This window comes from Cyclopterus lumpus, chromosome 9 (genome assembly GCF_009769545.1).
Source record: "Cyclopterus lumpus isolate fCycLum1 chromosome 9, fCycLum1.pri, whole genome shotgun sequence".
Classification (NCBI taxonomy): domain Eukaryota; kingdom Metazoa; phylum Chordata; class Actinopteri; order Perciformes; family Cyclopteridae; genus Cyclopterus; species Cyclopterus lumpus.
Window position 1 is genome coordinate 12,489,692 of NC_046974.1, and position 16,219 is coordinate 12,505,910.

Genomic DNA, 16,219 nt, shown 5'->3' on the forward strand with positions numbered 1-16,219 from the left:
TCACAGAAATCCATTAATCACCAGCGGCAGATCAAAATGCCTCAGGGCTACACCGCAAGGTGCCTTCTTGGTTTACTTCAACTTCATGGTTTATCTTTAAGTGCCTTTGGAAATAAAAAATACTGACGGTCATTTGATACACTTTTTGTCTGTCAATATCGACATTGCTTTTAAATTCTTCAATTTAAATGGACAAAGAGATCAGAGCTTTGACAGTTCGTTGGCTTTACAAGGAGAAATTCAGTGGATGTGCTTGTATTTGGAGCATCATAGTCTGTCCTAAATATGACACTTTGTATTAATTGACATTAGAGATGTTCTTATGTGTTTGCTTTGAATATTCTCTGTGGTATGGGACATGAAAATGTCCTTCTCAAAATCCTTCCCCCCTGTTCTGTACTGTCCCTGTTCAATCACAGGTAGTTGAACATTGGACTACTCTGTAAGCCTGGTGTCACTCTCCCAGAGCCTGAAGACAGCAAGGAGAGGAGGGGGATTTGTCTTCCTTCCCCCTTCACGTATCTCTTTTGTTTGTCCTGGTTTCCGTAGATGAGCAGCAGCCCTCCATTCTCTTCTCAAGCGAAACTAAGTGCTGCCGCTACTCTCGACCTGCCAGCTCCAAATTGGCAGCCTGACCTTCTTTTTCTTCCTCTGGGCATCTGCACAAAGCCATACCTCTACCATGGGGGGAAAGCGCAATTAAGAGGTGACATAAACACTGAGCGCCCGTTGTATCAGTGCCCAGGAAGAGGGAGGGGGTAAGGCAGCTGCCATTGTGACACGCATGCAAAGATACTGGTCTATTCATTGGACTTTACGCATTGCAGAATGACACAGGGAATTGACAGAACAGGGAATTGACAGAACAGTGCATGTGACTCGGTCTCACTGAATGAGCTTTGACAGGGGAGTGGTGTCAAACTTTGACCTGGCTGGTGTACGCATTAAGTGTGACGGCTCTCTAACCTTGTGTTTTGATTCGTTGTAACCAATTATCACCCAATGTTTCTCCACTCATGACAAAGACAATATGCAAAGTAGGGATGCACACTTTCACTACCATCCTGAGATATCAACCCATTGAATTCATATAAGCTACAAAATGGTTTTCCTCAATGAAAGCTTTATAAAGTCCTTTGTTATATTTTGAAATAGCTTTAATTTCAATACAAATTTGGAAATTATTAAACATAATAATTGTGTGGAACTTGCCATTACTGGACAACATTGAATGGATAAGACTAAAGGTGCAGGACAAAATCTAATCCATTCTTTTAGTAAGACATTTTTTTCTAACTTACAAATGCCAATCCAAATATAATGGGCTGCCCATATCTCCATGTGAATATTTTCATAATCATTGATGTAATGACATCAACGACATCATGTTGCTCTAATTGAGCTTAATAACTTGAGAATATTTGCAACGTATATATGAATTACGCTCCATAAAAGCATAATAATCTTTATTGTAACCTGATATGTAAGCTTGCTGTTTTTATTTTAGAGTAGAGGAAGCCCATTAAAACTGGTACTGGGGGAGAGGAGTGTTTAATTGCCAGCTAAGGTGTGTGACATTTGAAGCAGCACATTGAATCTTGCCCAAAGTCCAAAAGGTGTTGTGAAGGGAGTGAGTAATTACTCTGGTCTCTCCCGGCAACAGATTTAATAAGACAACTCTGTGATATAAGTGGAGCAAAACACGCGAAGACACATTCACACAGCACACACAAACATTTCAACAGGTTACGTAGACCTTTGTGGTGTCACATTTTGTTTGTTTATGTCTGTGTGTTTTAGTATTTGATGGAGAGAATTTAAGCAGATTAATTAAGATGTATTTTTTTTTTTACCATTTAATGTGAGCTTTAGACTTTTTGTTGGAAGGCAATGGTCAGAGATATGACTCATCATCTTTTCATTTTTGAAGTATTGGTTTTCATTTCTACTGATTAAAACAAACTACATAAAAGCTCAAAGTGATGCTAATTTGAGCAGCTAACTGGTGGTCCTAAGCTTACATTGATTGTCATCTGTAAGAACTCTCAATCTCAATGCATCTGCCGTATCGTGTAATTATTACTGTGTATGAACATATCATCTTCATACTGAATGATCTCTTCCGAGGCCCTCTTTAAGAGTAATCTATCTGCTTAGTTAGGCTTACAAACAGCCTTCTGCTCCACCATGTCTGTGCTTACCATGTTTGTACAGTAGGTGAGTGGCTCCCCGGCCCTCTCTTCAGGGTTGTTTAGCGTTCAGACCCCTGATAGAGGAAAATAAACCCCCATGGGGGGAACATGAAGCACTACATGTTGAATGAAATTCTCTCTATACACTCCAAAGCTCTCTTCATCTCCACAGGCTCTGGGGGAAAAGCAGCAGAGACATGTTTAAAACAGGATGCTTAATCCAGCAGCACTGAAAAAGCATATAGTAGCACATAGACTATAATAGACATATTTTTTTTTACCCAAGAGAGAAACCACTTTAAAAGAGGCCTAGATAGGCCAGCATAATGAGCCATCACTGGCTGATATTAGGAAGTGTATTCATAGAGTAGCACTAGAAGATGGCTTCGTGCAGGATGTTATCTTAATGCCACAACATGATAAATGATGCAGGGAGGATCATGTTAGGAAATGGTTAGGAAATGTGTTGTAACATATTTCCTACCACAGAGAGCAATAACATATTTAGCAGAAAAAAGAATATTAGAAAAAAATAGAACTGCATGCTCTTGTGTGCTGGCATATAACTTCTAAGATAATAATAATAATAATACATTTTATTTTAACAATCTCAAAGTGCTACAGATCAGAAAATTAAAACAAGAACATTTTCAAGATAAATATAAAATAAATTTAAAAGCAGAGCCTATAAAGGATATTTTAGCAGTAAGCTTTCTTAAAAAGGTGAGTTTTCAGGTCACGTTTAAAAGCCTGGGTTCACAAACTGCAGGTAAAAGGGATATTAAATGTAACTGACCCTTTGCTCATATTTTATAATTACCTCAGTAAGCATGATATAATATGCTTCAATATCTGTATTGTAGTTAAGTAATAGAACATCACTCATACACAGTGTCATCTAATGATAAGTTATGAGTGTGTGTGTGTGTGTGCGTGCGTGCGTGTGCGTGCGTTTGAGAGAGTGTGTGTGCGTTTGAGAGAGTTATGGCAGGGTCTCAAACAGGAGCTTGTGGCTCAGTAAATGATTGCAGTGGGGTTGGCTGCATCACTGGGGTCATCACTCCCTGGAAAGCTTGATAGGTAATTCATACACCTTTACTTTATCGGGGGTGGGAGGGCCTTTTCACCATTTATCACGCCACATCTATTCCTAAAACCACCAACCGTACTGGTTTGCGCTCAGGCAAACTGTTGCATTAAGAGAGATGAGAAGTGCAGTGTGGGAAGCCTTCAGTATTTATTATGAGCCAGAGAATCATTTCTCTTATTAGCCAAAATCTGTCCTTGAGGTATTGCACCACAGAGCTGTGAGTGTAGACCGGCAGGGCCGGAAAATGTGCTAATTTGAATCTGCAGGTTTGATGATGTTCATTTGCAAAGTGGTGTTGCGGACCTGCACCTTGCTCGGGGTAATCATTAGCACGAGAGGTGAATTTAATATTCTGCTCAGCTGAGGCATTGACATAGAGGGGTCCTGTCTTCTGTTTCTATTAGTGTCTAGGCCTGCGGCTTCACAGCCCACACTTCAATGAGTGCTTTCTCAACGCGTGGCCATTTCTCTGCTGCAGCTGCTGCCCTTCTAACTCTCTAGCTTAGGGATAGAAATATGATGCTTGAGAGCACCCATAGTATAATCATGCCCTACCCCTATGTCTTCTCTTCTCTACTCCACTCATGACTTCACATCCAATGTTCCCATCACCTGGTGACGCCCATTCCCCTAAGACCCCCAGCTACTACGGGATCACTGGACTCCCCTGTGAGTGTGTCTGTGTGAGTGAGTGTGTGTATTCTTATTGATCAGGGTCTTGTCTCTGTGGCTCTGGGCTCTTGCTTCTGTTATTACTGCAGTGTGGAGGGCGGGGAGGAGGGAGTGTGGTTACCAGCACTGGGAGCCGTGCGTGTGTGTGTGAGATCTAATGGGATTTACAGTATGCACACTATGTTTTTTTCAGTTTTACATTTTTAACTTCTTTTTTTAGCCCATATATCTGCAACAAGCACAACAATTTACACAATTAATCTGACAGCTAGGTAACTGTTGAGCAGGAGAAAGGTGACTACATAATACAGGATGCATTAACAGTGAATATACACAGGCTCTCTAGAATCACTGTCAGTAGGAGTGGGGTGTCTAATGTGATTAAAAACAATACAATTTTAAATTTGTCTTTCAATTAAAAACTGTTTGTATGAGCAATTAAAATGGGATGGATGTGAAATTGGTTTGAAGGATGTCGCTGAAATACTCCAGTTTTCTTTTCAGAGAAATTAAGCGATTTCAAGAGGGGGGAGACACTGGCCATGACAGAGGGAATGTTGTTTATGTTACATTAAGGAGAAGTAAGTTACCTGCAGCAGAAGCTGTAACTCCTTAATTTCACTCTGAGCAAAGTGAAGGTGAAGGAAGGAGAATTCTTCCTCATTTCCCCCCATTTTTACCTCCATTATCCACAGTTCCCCTTGACTGTAGTTCTCTGCTCAGTGGGTGTGGATGGGACTCTTATGATGGATTGCTATGCTGGTCCTCTTGAGTCCATGCATGTGAATAAATGGGTACAGTGTGCGCATGTTCCTTCCCTCCCTCTTTCCTCCATCCTTTTTTCCCCTCCTTTTCCCCAAAGTTCCCCTTTCCACTCCATTCTTTCCTTGCACTTCAGCATGGACATGTGTGCAGAAATGTGGGCCGGAACACACGTATGTACTTATATTCACATATGGCTGCACGTACAGATGTGCAAACACACTCGGCAGAGCTGCGTGGCACTCAAGGCACCATTCCTCCGTGGCCACAATGATTAATTACTTTTTACTAAGCAAACAGAGTCCTGCTTGTCTGGATCAATCTTTTTCCCGTCTTGGTAAGAGGAGTTTTCACCAGTGATTGCCAAACTGTGTAGTATGAAATGAGGGCCACTTTCACTTCTCCCTGTCCTTTATTCTACACCTATGAACCTGCTCTCCTGGCTCCCATGGCTCCACTGCTCTTTTCCCATCCCTTCCTCCTCTGTATCTCCACCTTTTTTTTCTTGTAATCCAACCCCTTCCTTGGGGGTTATAGTGCTTTTACAGTTATACAAATATAGCATCTTCCCATCCATGCATTGCTCTGCCAAGCTGATCAAACACCATTAGTCTATTTGTAGTATATATTTGTTTCTAAATTAGAAAATTAATACATTCTGCTACTACAGCCAGCTGGGTGCGGTGATCCTCATTGATTGTTGGCACCCACAGTTTGAGTCATAGCTCTGAGCAAGTGCTTTTATTTGGCTTGCAGTGTGTTTGTGTGGGTGTGTGTTTTCTGGCGGTGGATTCCTACTCTGTTGCGACCAGTTGCCAGAGGAGTTTAAATGAACATATTTACTTTTTTTAACTTATAAAGTGTCCACAGGTGGTACGGAAACCTGTTCACTTCATCGTGTTACTGGTCACGCAGCATGCACAGAGGTAGATATCAAAGTCAGGGAAATCCAGCTACGGGATTAGCAGGCGCACACAATTAATGATGCATGGTGATGGCCAAAGAACGCTGTGAGAACTTTATGTTTAATGAGCTAACACAGAGACTGTGCAGTTGTGTTACAGGACCACTCAGTGTTATCAGAGGCAGACACCTCCTTTCATTAGAACTCTGCCAATTAGCCCTATTATGGGAGTCTAAAATAGTACTTGTTGCTAATATGTGCATTAGTATCATTGCACTTGTTACAGTGCGCAGCACACCACATTGTTTTTATTTCCTTCTTTGGGTGTGACATTTCCTGTGAAAATGGTACTATTGATAAACTCAACAAAATCTGTGATTGACTAATCATTCTCAATATTAGAAGCACATAAACCCCCTCTTGTCATTTATAATGAAATATCATCACTGATCCACACATAATCTTACTTACTTCAGCTTCTGATTTCTTTCCCTTTCCCAGCAATGTGCATATCATATAGTGATAAGTAGAGGACACTGTCTGTGTGGGACTCATCACACACTTAAATTGGTGCAGGATGGAGTTCATATTGCAGTGTGTGGAGGGGGAATTAGCGAGTCTATATACAAACCCCTTCCGCATGCGTTTTGAATTAAAGTGCATTTATCTGGTAATCACTCGGGAGATCTCTGTGTGCACAAGCATGGCAAAGCAGTGCTGCCACAACAGCCCCGTATGCTGATGCTGCTGCTGCACTGGGAGATGGGAAGGAGAAACAGGTCATGCACAATAAAATGCTCTGATAGCGTGGATGGCAGCAGATATGTATAGTACACTAGGAAGGAATACCAAGAGGCATCTCTGTGTCCTTCACGTGCTAACCTTTATTTCTCTCTCTCGTCCTCTTCCTCGGTCTTTCCAGCTCCTCCTAGTTTTAAATGTATGTCTTACCCTCTGGGTTACATCATCATTGTCTTTCCTCAATCATGTACAACTCCTTACCAACAGAATCAAAAGCAGTGGGTCTCCTGTCATGCTTTTCATTAGAGCTCGCTCCATAAAGGCTGACATTGAGTCTTTTGAAGTATTGCAGGGCAACTCTGGATCCACACTGTCAAGCAGCCTGTGCTGCTGCATCTTGTTTGATGAAGCAACTTCCCACTGAGGCCAGAGCAACCTAATGAACCCGACACAAGTGCTGACACTGACAAGGAGCTGTGCCTACTGTGTGGCAGTGTGAGGGGGGTAATGACTTGGTGGACTGTGTACCTCTTTGGGAACTTGAGAATCAGCAAGTGATGATAACCAAACCCAAAAAACACCTCAGGCTCAGAAATACTTCTTTAACTTGGCTGCCGATTTTTCACACGTATAAGAAAATGCCAGTTTGAACAGCTTTCATTTTGCACAGGCTAAATGGTTTGTGAATTGAGATGTTGCATTTGTCATCGGCAGCCTTTTTCTCCCACTAGAAATGCAATACATCAGCTAAGATGGCAGCAACGTTTGAGATGTGAAGCTCGGAGTGTCAGGCTTTAAAGAGCAGTGAGAGAGGGTCAGTTGGACATGACTACCCATCCTAATGGCTAATAGGGGACACCTGGTATCCCATGTTGAGAACATGTGTCTCTCGGCCAGTGTTTACTAAGAGGAGGTTATTTTTCAGCCATGCTTGAGTTCACTGTCAAAGCCAATTAAGGGAGTACAAATGAAGATGGAGGATGTGGTGCCTCAGGCCAGGAGAGTACAGCACCGGGGCCAAGTAGCCTTTTCTATCGGTACTGTGGGGCTAAACACATCAGGCACACACACATATGGTCAGGCCTGCTTACTCAACTGGCATTGGCTTTGCATAATGAGGACCTATAATTTGTATTACAAAAAGTGAGTTTTATCATGAGCATTTTTAATGATTAATGAAGTTCAGTTCTGACATTGCTTAACATTTTCTGTAGAGATCGCAACTTCTTGCATGATGAGACTTTTTGTTTGCAAAATACACTCTACATCAACACAACTATAAAATGTAAGCCATGTAGGTATTTTGTAATAAAGCCTTTTATGGCCACTTCAGGTCTATTCTGCAGCCTAGAGTTTGCTCTCTTTTTCAGGCTCACCATCTGGCCTTGATTGATTAAAGCTCCTTTAAGTAATTAATGCCTACTTTAATTGAGAGTCAGCCCCTGTGGCTGTGGGGTTTGTGTGCAAAGCGCAGGCAGAGCAGAGCCTAAGATCTAGTCGAGAGGGGCACGGAAATGTGTTTAGCACCCTGACCCTCTCAGCCTCACATCTCAAGACTCTTAAGATGCTAATAAGAATGCAAGTATGCTAGCTGCATCCATGTGAGAAATCAGGCTATAAATCATAGTGGAAGAGTGTGACATGGTTTTTCTAACATTGGAATTATCATACTTGGAATGAGCTATAGGCATGTTGCTATTTTATCTGCTGGTTTTTCACTTTCTATTGGGCTGCTTCCTTGTTGAAAACCCTCAGTTATGGTGGACATGCACGTAGTGGAAAGAAAATTGAATTCCCTCCGCCAAACATTGTGTTGTGACAGCAGGTCCCTACATCACAGCTTGCTCCTATTGTGCTGTTTCATCTGTTTGTGATGAATGAAAAATATATCCCTATTTCACTTTGACTGTCGCAATGGATGTGCACCACATGACACCCTCTCCTATCACAGGCCCTGACCTTCTTTATTGGAACTTCTTTGTCTTTTGGTAATTGTTTTTAGAAAACGTTAAACCATCCCCCAGCCATATAATAGAAGACACAGTGAATACAGAGTGCTCAGCATTGATTCCACATACCTGACTATGACCTTTTCCCATCTGAAGTCCGGTGCTGGCTGACAGTTTGATGTGAGCTTGCTAATCGATTCCTCACAGCTGTAAGAGAGTACTACAAAGTCTCTCATGCTGAAGCCTCTAGCAGGCATTCTGGATTTTACCTGGATCTTATTGTCGCCACTTACTGAATAATGAAACATTTACCCTTTAATTGCCATCTCCACAAAGAAAGATCATTTTAATTTGCTCCCATTAAAGCCATCTAATCTAATGGGCTAATTAAGGACTGGATGGAACAGCAATCACCAGAGTCTACAACGCCCTTAGGGAGATCTACATCAATGGATCATAAATACTTGACTGCGTCTACCTACATGCAGATTATAAGGTGCTTTTAATTTGACTTGCATATGTGCATAACATGCACCTTTGGTGTGGCTTATGTTGTCATAAAATCATTGTGGACTTGAACAGGGTTGGTCCACAAAAAGCCCTCCAGATAGCAGGACAAAACAAAATCCTGAACATGCAAAAATCTTCATTGATTTGCTGGATTAATGCAGAAATCTTTCACTCCATGTGAGGAAAAAAGAGTCTGTCACTGTTTTGCTTTCTACACAAACACAATACATACACACAGATACACGCACACATGATCGATGTAGGTCAGGGGTGTTTGCTGGTATAAGGTTTGGTCTTATTAGATTGGGGAGATGGTAATAGACAGGCAGCTGTGTCATGATTCTATCCCAGTGACCTCGAGGCCAGAGGTTTATGTTCGGCCCAAGGCAATGGGTGTAATGCCCCCACTGCTGCCTCTGTGAGGACCGACCTCAGACCTTTTTAGGTCCTGTGGGAAAGAGATCTGTACCGGCAGTGAGGTGCAGGAAGATGGGAAGAAACTCACTGACTATAGGTTAAAAATAGATTGAATTAAGCACAGGCCCCATTGTGCTGTACTGTGGCTTCCAGCATGTCAATTTGAAGGACAGAAAACCCAAAGCAGCAATCATTCCATTTTACGTTCTACAGCTAATTTGTCATGGCTGACAGTTATCCCTGGATATTAAATTCAAGCAGTTGACATTTTGTGTACCCTGTGAATCGACGGTGTCACCTTGAAAGTGTAGTGGACGACATTTGAGAGGGATGTCTGAAATCCTGGTCGACAAATGACATTTCTAGGTCACATTGGAAACCAGGCAACGACACCTATAGTTAAAGAACCAAGAAACCGAGGGAAGAAAGGCAGCAATCCCTTTGTCTCTGTCACACCATTATTTTTAATCTGATCCCAGTGTCCTTGCCTGTGTGGAAAGCTGATTTCAAGTAATACATGTTTGTTTGAGACAGATGGGTGGTTTTCTTGAGGAGTTATTGATGTATTTTTCTTCAGTTTGTATTTGTGTGTGTGTGTAGCGTATTTGCAGTCTGCTGTCCCTATTTGATGGTCTTATTTGGGTTCCATTATGGTGTCAGAGGGGGTTCTGTTGAGAGTGGTCACATTGGCACCAACTGCCCTGTGAGTGATCAGAAACCATCTGCAGCAGGCGTATCCTAAACACACTAAAGCACTGAAGGGTGTGGCACGGTCTAAACGGAGCCTACGCGGCTTCTATTGATTTCCACATTTGAGAGCACCTCTATTATTGCTGATCACCGATCAGGGCACAGCAGGCCACACAAGTCCTTGGGCCATTGGAGCACAGCTGGAACAGTCGGTTCAATGACAGACAGCCTGCCTTGTTGGGGAGGAGTTATATCGTTTGTTTAAAGAGACATCATTGTGGTTGAGATTTTCCAACTCTGAAAGTGTTGCAAGAAATGGCTTTAACTGTCTGTAAATAACCGGACTACATGGGCTTGTTTTTAGCTCCAATGCCCTTGTTACAGCGGATTTACAAATTACCATAGCAATTAGATTTCTTGCTGAAAATGACAAAGAGATTTGGCAGTCTTTAGTAAGTGTTTTATCTTGGAAGCACTGCATACATTTCATCGTGCAACCTGGTAAAAATCAAAGGTTTTCCACATCTGGGGGAGACAACACTTTTAGCATTTATCCTACTTTTAGATGTTACATGAGGAACTGTGTACAATTAATGGTATCAGGCAGAAGTGTGCACCTCATACTTTTATTTTCAATGAATTCTTCTTTTAAGCCTGTTAGGCCTAGATTTTGAACAAGGATAGACAACCTCAAACATAGACATGTTCCGAGGGGCAGATGACACCTCTCGGGTTAAAGGGTTCTGACGAGGAGCCTAAGAAGGAGGCAAGGACATATGTTGAGGACAGTATTAATCTGCTAATAGGAAAGGAGCCTCTAACAGCTGGTCTTGCACCAAACTCACAATCTTAATCTTGTCAACTTCTTGTCCAGCTGCTCTGACTGTGAGCCTTATTGTGAACAACAGAGCTGTCTCTGAAAGAAAATTGTCCATGTTTCATTGTAAGTGTCTTGTTAGAGAGAAAGGGAGCGAATGTGACTGGCGCGCAAGAGCTTGTGTGGGCATATGTGTGCGGAGAATGTTGGATCCCCACAGTGTGTAGCACAGTGTACCAGAGTTTTTTTTTTTGCATCATTTCCCTCTCCCTCCAAAGCATAAAAACATGAATATTCAAAACTACATCAAACAAGCATTCATGAAATATTAAAATGTTCGAGAAACAAGAAAAGCTTTTATCCTCTTTTATTCGTATGTTTTCAAGTCTCTTTCTCACCCTCTCTCTTTTGCGCGCACACACACACACACACACACACACACACACACACACACACACACACACACACACACACACACACACACACACACACACACACACACACACACACACGTAATACACATGCACATCCAGAATTTACCCACGGGTAAAAATGGCACGCCTTCCCACTTGATTCACTTGTTTGTGGTATCAGCACTTTGCTCCATTAAACAGATGAGGCTAAGAAGGAGGACGGGTCAATAATTTACCTTGGATTGAATTTTAGCCAAACACATTATGAGTAGTATCGGTTTGTGGACGTCATGTTGTACAAGATGCCTAACTGATGCATCCCATTTCAGGAGGGCCTGTGTTCTGTGAACTTTGCCTTCAGAGGAGTAGTTCTCTAATATGCATCCTGTTTAGGGAGATGTGTTTTGGCTGTGATGAAGCACTGACTTGTACCATTCTGTTGTGTATGTAATGCTGTAAATTGACAGGGCAAGTTAATCTGTGGAGCCCTCTCTTTTCCTGTACTGCTCTCTCCTTCTCTCTCTCCCTCTCTCTATCTCCCTGTCTATGCTAATCACTGTAGCAGCAGCTCTAAGCAGATGCTGCTGTGTTTTTAGAAAATATCCTGTCAAGCGTGAATTAAGAAAATGTTGTCTCCCATAATGCCTTATGCCAATAGCATAACCAATCTCTTGGTGTTATATCTGCAGCTTTGTCCTCTTAGGTGCTCCCGTATACGCTAGTATTCAGTTACTGTAATGCAAATTCCAGTGAGTCATCTGTTTTATGAGCATCACTGGTTGAATTGGCTTGTTGGGTTATGCAAAGTTATATTATGTGTATGTGTTTGTGCAGCTAGTATGTGTAAGGAAGAATAATGACAGAATCATGACAGAATTAATGTGCCATCCAGCATTGTAGAATTGCTTTTTTTATTCCATTCTTGCCATGGCTCTTTCGTTTATGCATTTATTCTCGTGCTTGTGTTTGCATTATTTTAAAGCATGCTGCACAGTCTAGTCTTTCAGCCTTATTTAGGACAGCATTGGGTAAAATAATAGGATTAAAGAAGTTGGCCATTTTTGTTTAAAGCAAGCCTTATTTAAATTATTTTTTTTCTCACTCTCGTTCCCTGGTCGTCTCAGTCTGGGCATGCCGCTCAAGAGAATGAAAGAAAGATCTCTGGGTGAGCAGTCATACAAGTAGGCTAAATCTAATCAAAGGGAGAAGTGCTTTTAAATGTCTTTTGTTCCCCCGGGCGAAACATTTGTGGGCCTCCCCACTCTCCCCAATGCGTTCTGCCCAAACGCCACCGCCACTTGATGCAATTAATATTGAGCGGGTACCCTGGCCCTCTTATAATAACAGTGTTAGAACAAAGGTTAATGCTTTGAATCTAATCTCTGTCCTCGTCATTTTCAATGGTGTTGTGATGCAAGCAAAGGGAGGTAGAGATGTTGAGGGGAGCAGCAGGTACGGAGAGAGATTGGGAATCAGTAGGGGAGGGGCTTCGTTCGGAAGCACAATTAATTACTGGTCTCTATAAATTCAATGTCTCATTTTCTCTAATCCTATCCGCCTTTTTTGCCGCCTAGCAGTGCTAACAGAGAAGCTTTGGAAGACTAATGAAAAGGCCTCTTTGATGCTAATGGCCCTGGTGTCACTTTTGGAGGCAGTGAGCAGAGTGACTGCTCAGTGAGGAGGTGACCAGAAGGCAGATTTGAATTCCTAGCTAAAAAACATAAAAACACCAGCGAAAGAAAGGTTCAAACTATTAACATGACGGTGTACATTTTAGACATATTCTTGCTTCTTAGCCCCACACAATGCTTGTCCCTCATTTCCCCCAATGCTTTGCTGCTATTATGATGCGTTTCTGATGTCTATTCTGAGACGGTTTGCTTTCTCATGGTGGGGATTTAGTCGTTTGGATCGTTTATAATGAGCTGGATCTAGTTCCATCTCTCTTTGCTGTTTAACAACTCACAAGGGTTATTGTCTGACCAGGCCTCAAACACAAACATTCTGAGTCACAAACTTGCTTGGATAACACATATCTCTTCTCTGGTTAGTCCAAACAGACAATGTGAAGGAAAAAAAACCTCACACTTATTGATGGAGCTTTGAATCCCAGAGACTGCGTCAGTTTTAGTTTTTCAATCTGAAGAATGTTCCAAAACATTTTGGTCTCTCACAGAAAGATACAGTATGTCAGCAGTTGCATGCAGTTTATCTCAATGGAGCTGAATTATTCAACTCCACAACAATGGGACTTTCTCAGCTCTGAATAACAGACTGGATGACAAATGTAGTTAATTTCTGCTTGAAGAGCGATTCTCATACCCAAAACATGACACATCTTATGTGAAAATATGGCAAAAACAGACTCCAGCCAGTTGTTATTATTTTATAACTGAGCCCCGACAAAGGGAATGCACAATCTGAAGTATTTATGGGTGTTCTTTTATTGAGCTCCAGACTGACTTGAGTAAGTAGCTCTCTCTCATTCTCCTTTTTCCTTTACTCTCTCACAGCCCAAGAGAAATGCCACTCCCCTACTTTGTTTTTACTTCAGTCCCACAGCAAACCGAAAGCAAAATATTGAAGAAAAAAACAATAGTTGATCCTCAGAAGGCAGCCAGCCAGTGTAACATGTGCATTTATGTTAAACTTATAATCCAATTAACAAGTACAAAACCCCCAGTGATCACTTTATTATGGGAATACAGAGGAGAGAGGTGCCGTGTTCAGAAAACTGCTCATGTGGAAAAATTGCAAATGGCGTGAAATGAGTGCCTGGTAATGTGTTTGTATAAAGTCTGTGTCACTAGACTGGATCCCTAATGCCTCTTACTTCTCTCCTTCTTCAGGCATACTTCCGACAGGGTGTTGCCCTTCAGTACCTTGGTCGCCATGCCGACGCACTGGCCGCCTTCGCCTCCGGGCTGGCCCAAGACCCCAAGAGCCTCCAGCTACTGGTGGGAATGGTGGAAGCCGCCATGAAGTCGCCGCTACGAGGTAAAACATTTAGTTGCGGAATATGTTTGTATGTGTGTGTCGACGGCGTGTTCATGTGTCTCGGTGTCTCCGTCTGTATGCGTCACCACCTCCACATGTCCCCCAACAGCTGTCTATAAAATAATCCCCACACTCTGTCAGTCAACAAGCGTGTTGGGGTGACTTTACCTGTCACTTTTTTTAACCATCTTGTCTATCTGTCTGTCTTTCTGTCTTTGCGACTGACTGCTGGTGTCAAGTACTTACCGGCGGACTCTGAGGCTTGACGCCTGCGGCCTCAGCATATCTTATTGTCAGACGGGCTGATCACACACACAGATAGCCCGTTATCTTAATGAGCATCCAACACTAATGCCATTGTCTGTGTCTGCCCCTGTGTAAGCCTTTTTCCTAAAGCTGATCGGATTTATAAGTAGCGCATTCAAGCCAAGATTGTTACTAAATGTGTTCTTTCTGTTATGAATTATTATCTGTTGTATTAGCCAACTGCAGTGACCTGTGCATGAGTAATCACTGTTGGCCAGCCTAATGAGCCTCAAGACAAACCTGGCAACAATTTTAGCTAAGATGACCACTGCAGAGGATTTAAGATTCTTCAGATCTGTATGGCAGCGACTGCCAAAACAGACTGAGTCATCCTGCAGTGTTGCTTTGTCATCCTCTTTTTTCCAAAGTGTTGTGATAACTGCGCCTGTGAATAAATGTGGCCTTGTTTTATAATCCAAAATTTACTGAACTGTACAATGAGATCAGCCGCTCTGAAGGGCTTTGTTCAGTGAGGAATCAGGTTTTCTTTGATTGAATACAGTGCTCCTCTGAATATTTGTGCGCAAATGCAGAAGAAAAAAAATATTGCTAAAAGAATAAAGAATGGAGAGCCCATCTGAGCAACACTGAGTGTATAAGCCTCTCACTGGAGCCAAAACAAGAAAAGGTTTTGGGTGCTAGCCCAGACCTGAACATCATGGACCAGAATGGATTCTCTCTGTAGGGGAAGAACAACATTTAGCCCAAGCCATTTAATCTCTTAATTGTTTACCCTATTTCCCACGATGCCAGGCAACCAGCGGAGGACCTAATCCAAGGTGTGTTGAGAAGAGGTAGCTAGGTCAAAGGATTAAGAGCAATGATGATCCTCTCAAAGGGGCTCCTGGCACAGGGGGACGATAATCAATGTTACGCCAGCAAACAGGGAAAATAATCAGTGTTACTCAGCCAAAGTCCCCATATAAGTAAAAGGTAGGCGTGTGTTGCTTTCTTTCCTTCAGGGAGGAAGAGCGCCGCGTTTCTGCCAACTATTGTTTGTCGACCACGTGCAGTAGCACACTCATCCCAGGGTACCTCACCCACCTATTTCATTGTTGAGCAACGCTAAAGCTCTTAGAAAGTTTTCTTCAACACCTCAAGCCACAAAGATATCCATTTTCAAGTAACTACAAGACCCATATTCATGAAAACATTGCACTCCACCTTCTTGTTTTGGGGTTGTAACAACAATGTAATCACTTGTAACACTTGTAATCCTTTTGTAATTATGCTTTAATCTCTTATAGCAGTTCTGCAAACAGCACATTATTCCCTTCTGTGGATAATTTAAATGTTGCCGCCATGTTGCCATGAAAGAGCTGATTGTATCTAGCTGTGATTACAGTGTATTTATCTAACCACAGACACACTGATGTTTACAGTCCTCCCAAAAGCACCTTTATGTTTATTTTCTGCCACAGAGATCCATAGACATCCACATCAAATAAGCAAATAAATAAATCAGGATAGAGGGAAGACAAATAATGAACCTCAGAGAACAATATCAAGGCGTATGTCTTCAAGGAAACAATGCATAGTGAATTCATCAAAGCTTTCTTTTGTTTCTGCCATAAAGTTAATATTACATGTATAATGCCCCAGTTCTTAGAGTCATATACAATTCAACCCTCTCTCCCTGACACACACACACACTTCCACTCGTCTTTGCATAGATCAAGGTTTACTCTCATTATTCAAGTCAAGCAACTGTTGTGCTCTCATGTGATTCATACTGTACCTCCCCACACAAAAGGCTCAC

The 16,219-nt window shown here is 42.1% G+C and overlaps 1 protein-coding gene across 1 annotated transcript in view; it reads left to right on the forward strand.

Moving 5' to 3' along the window:
• Positions 1 to 16,219, forward strand: part of LOC117736495 (tetratricopeptide repeat protein 28-like) — a 155,748-nt gene that overhangs the window by 77,229 nt on the left and 62,300 nt on the right. The window contains 1 exon segment of the mRNA XM_034541868.1: positions 14,007 to 14,154. Within this exon segment, the coding sequence (XP_034397759.1) occupies positions 14,007 to 14,154 (148 nt within the window).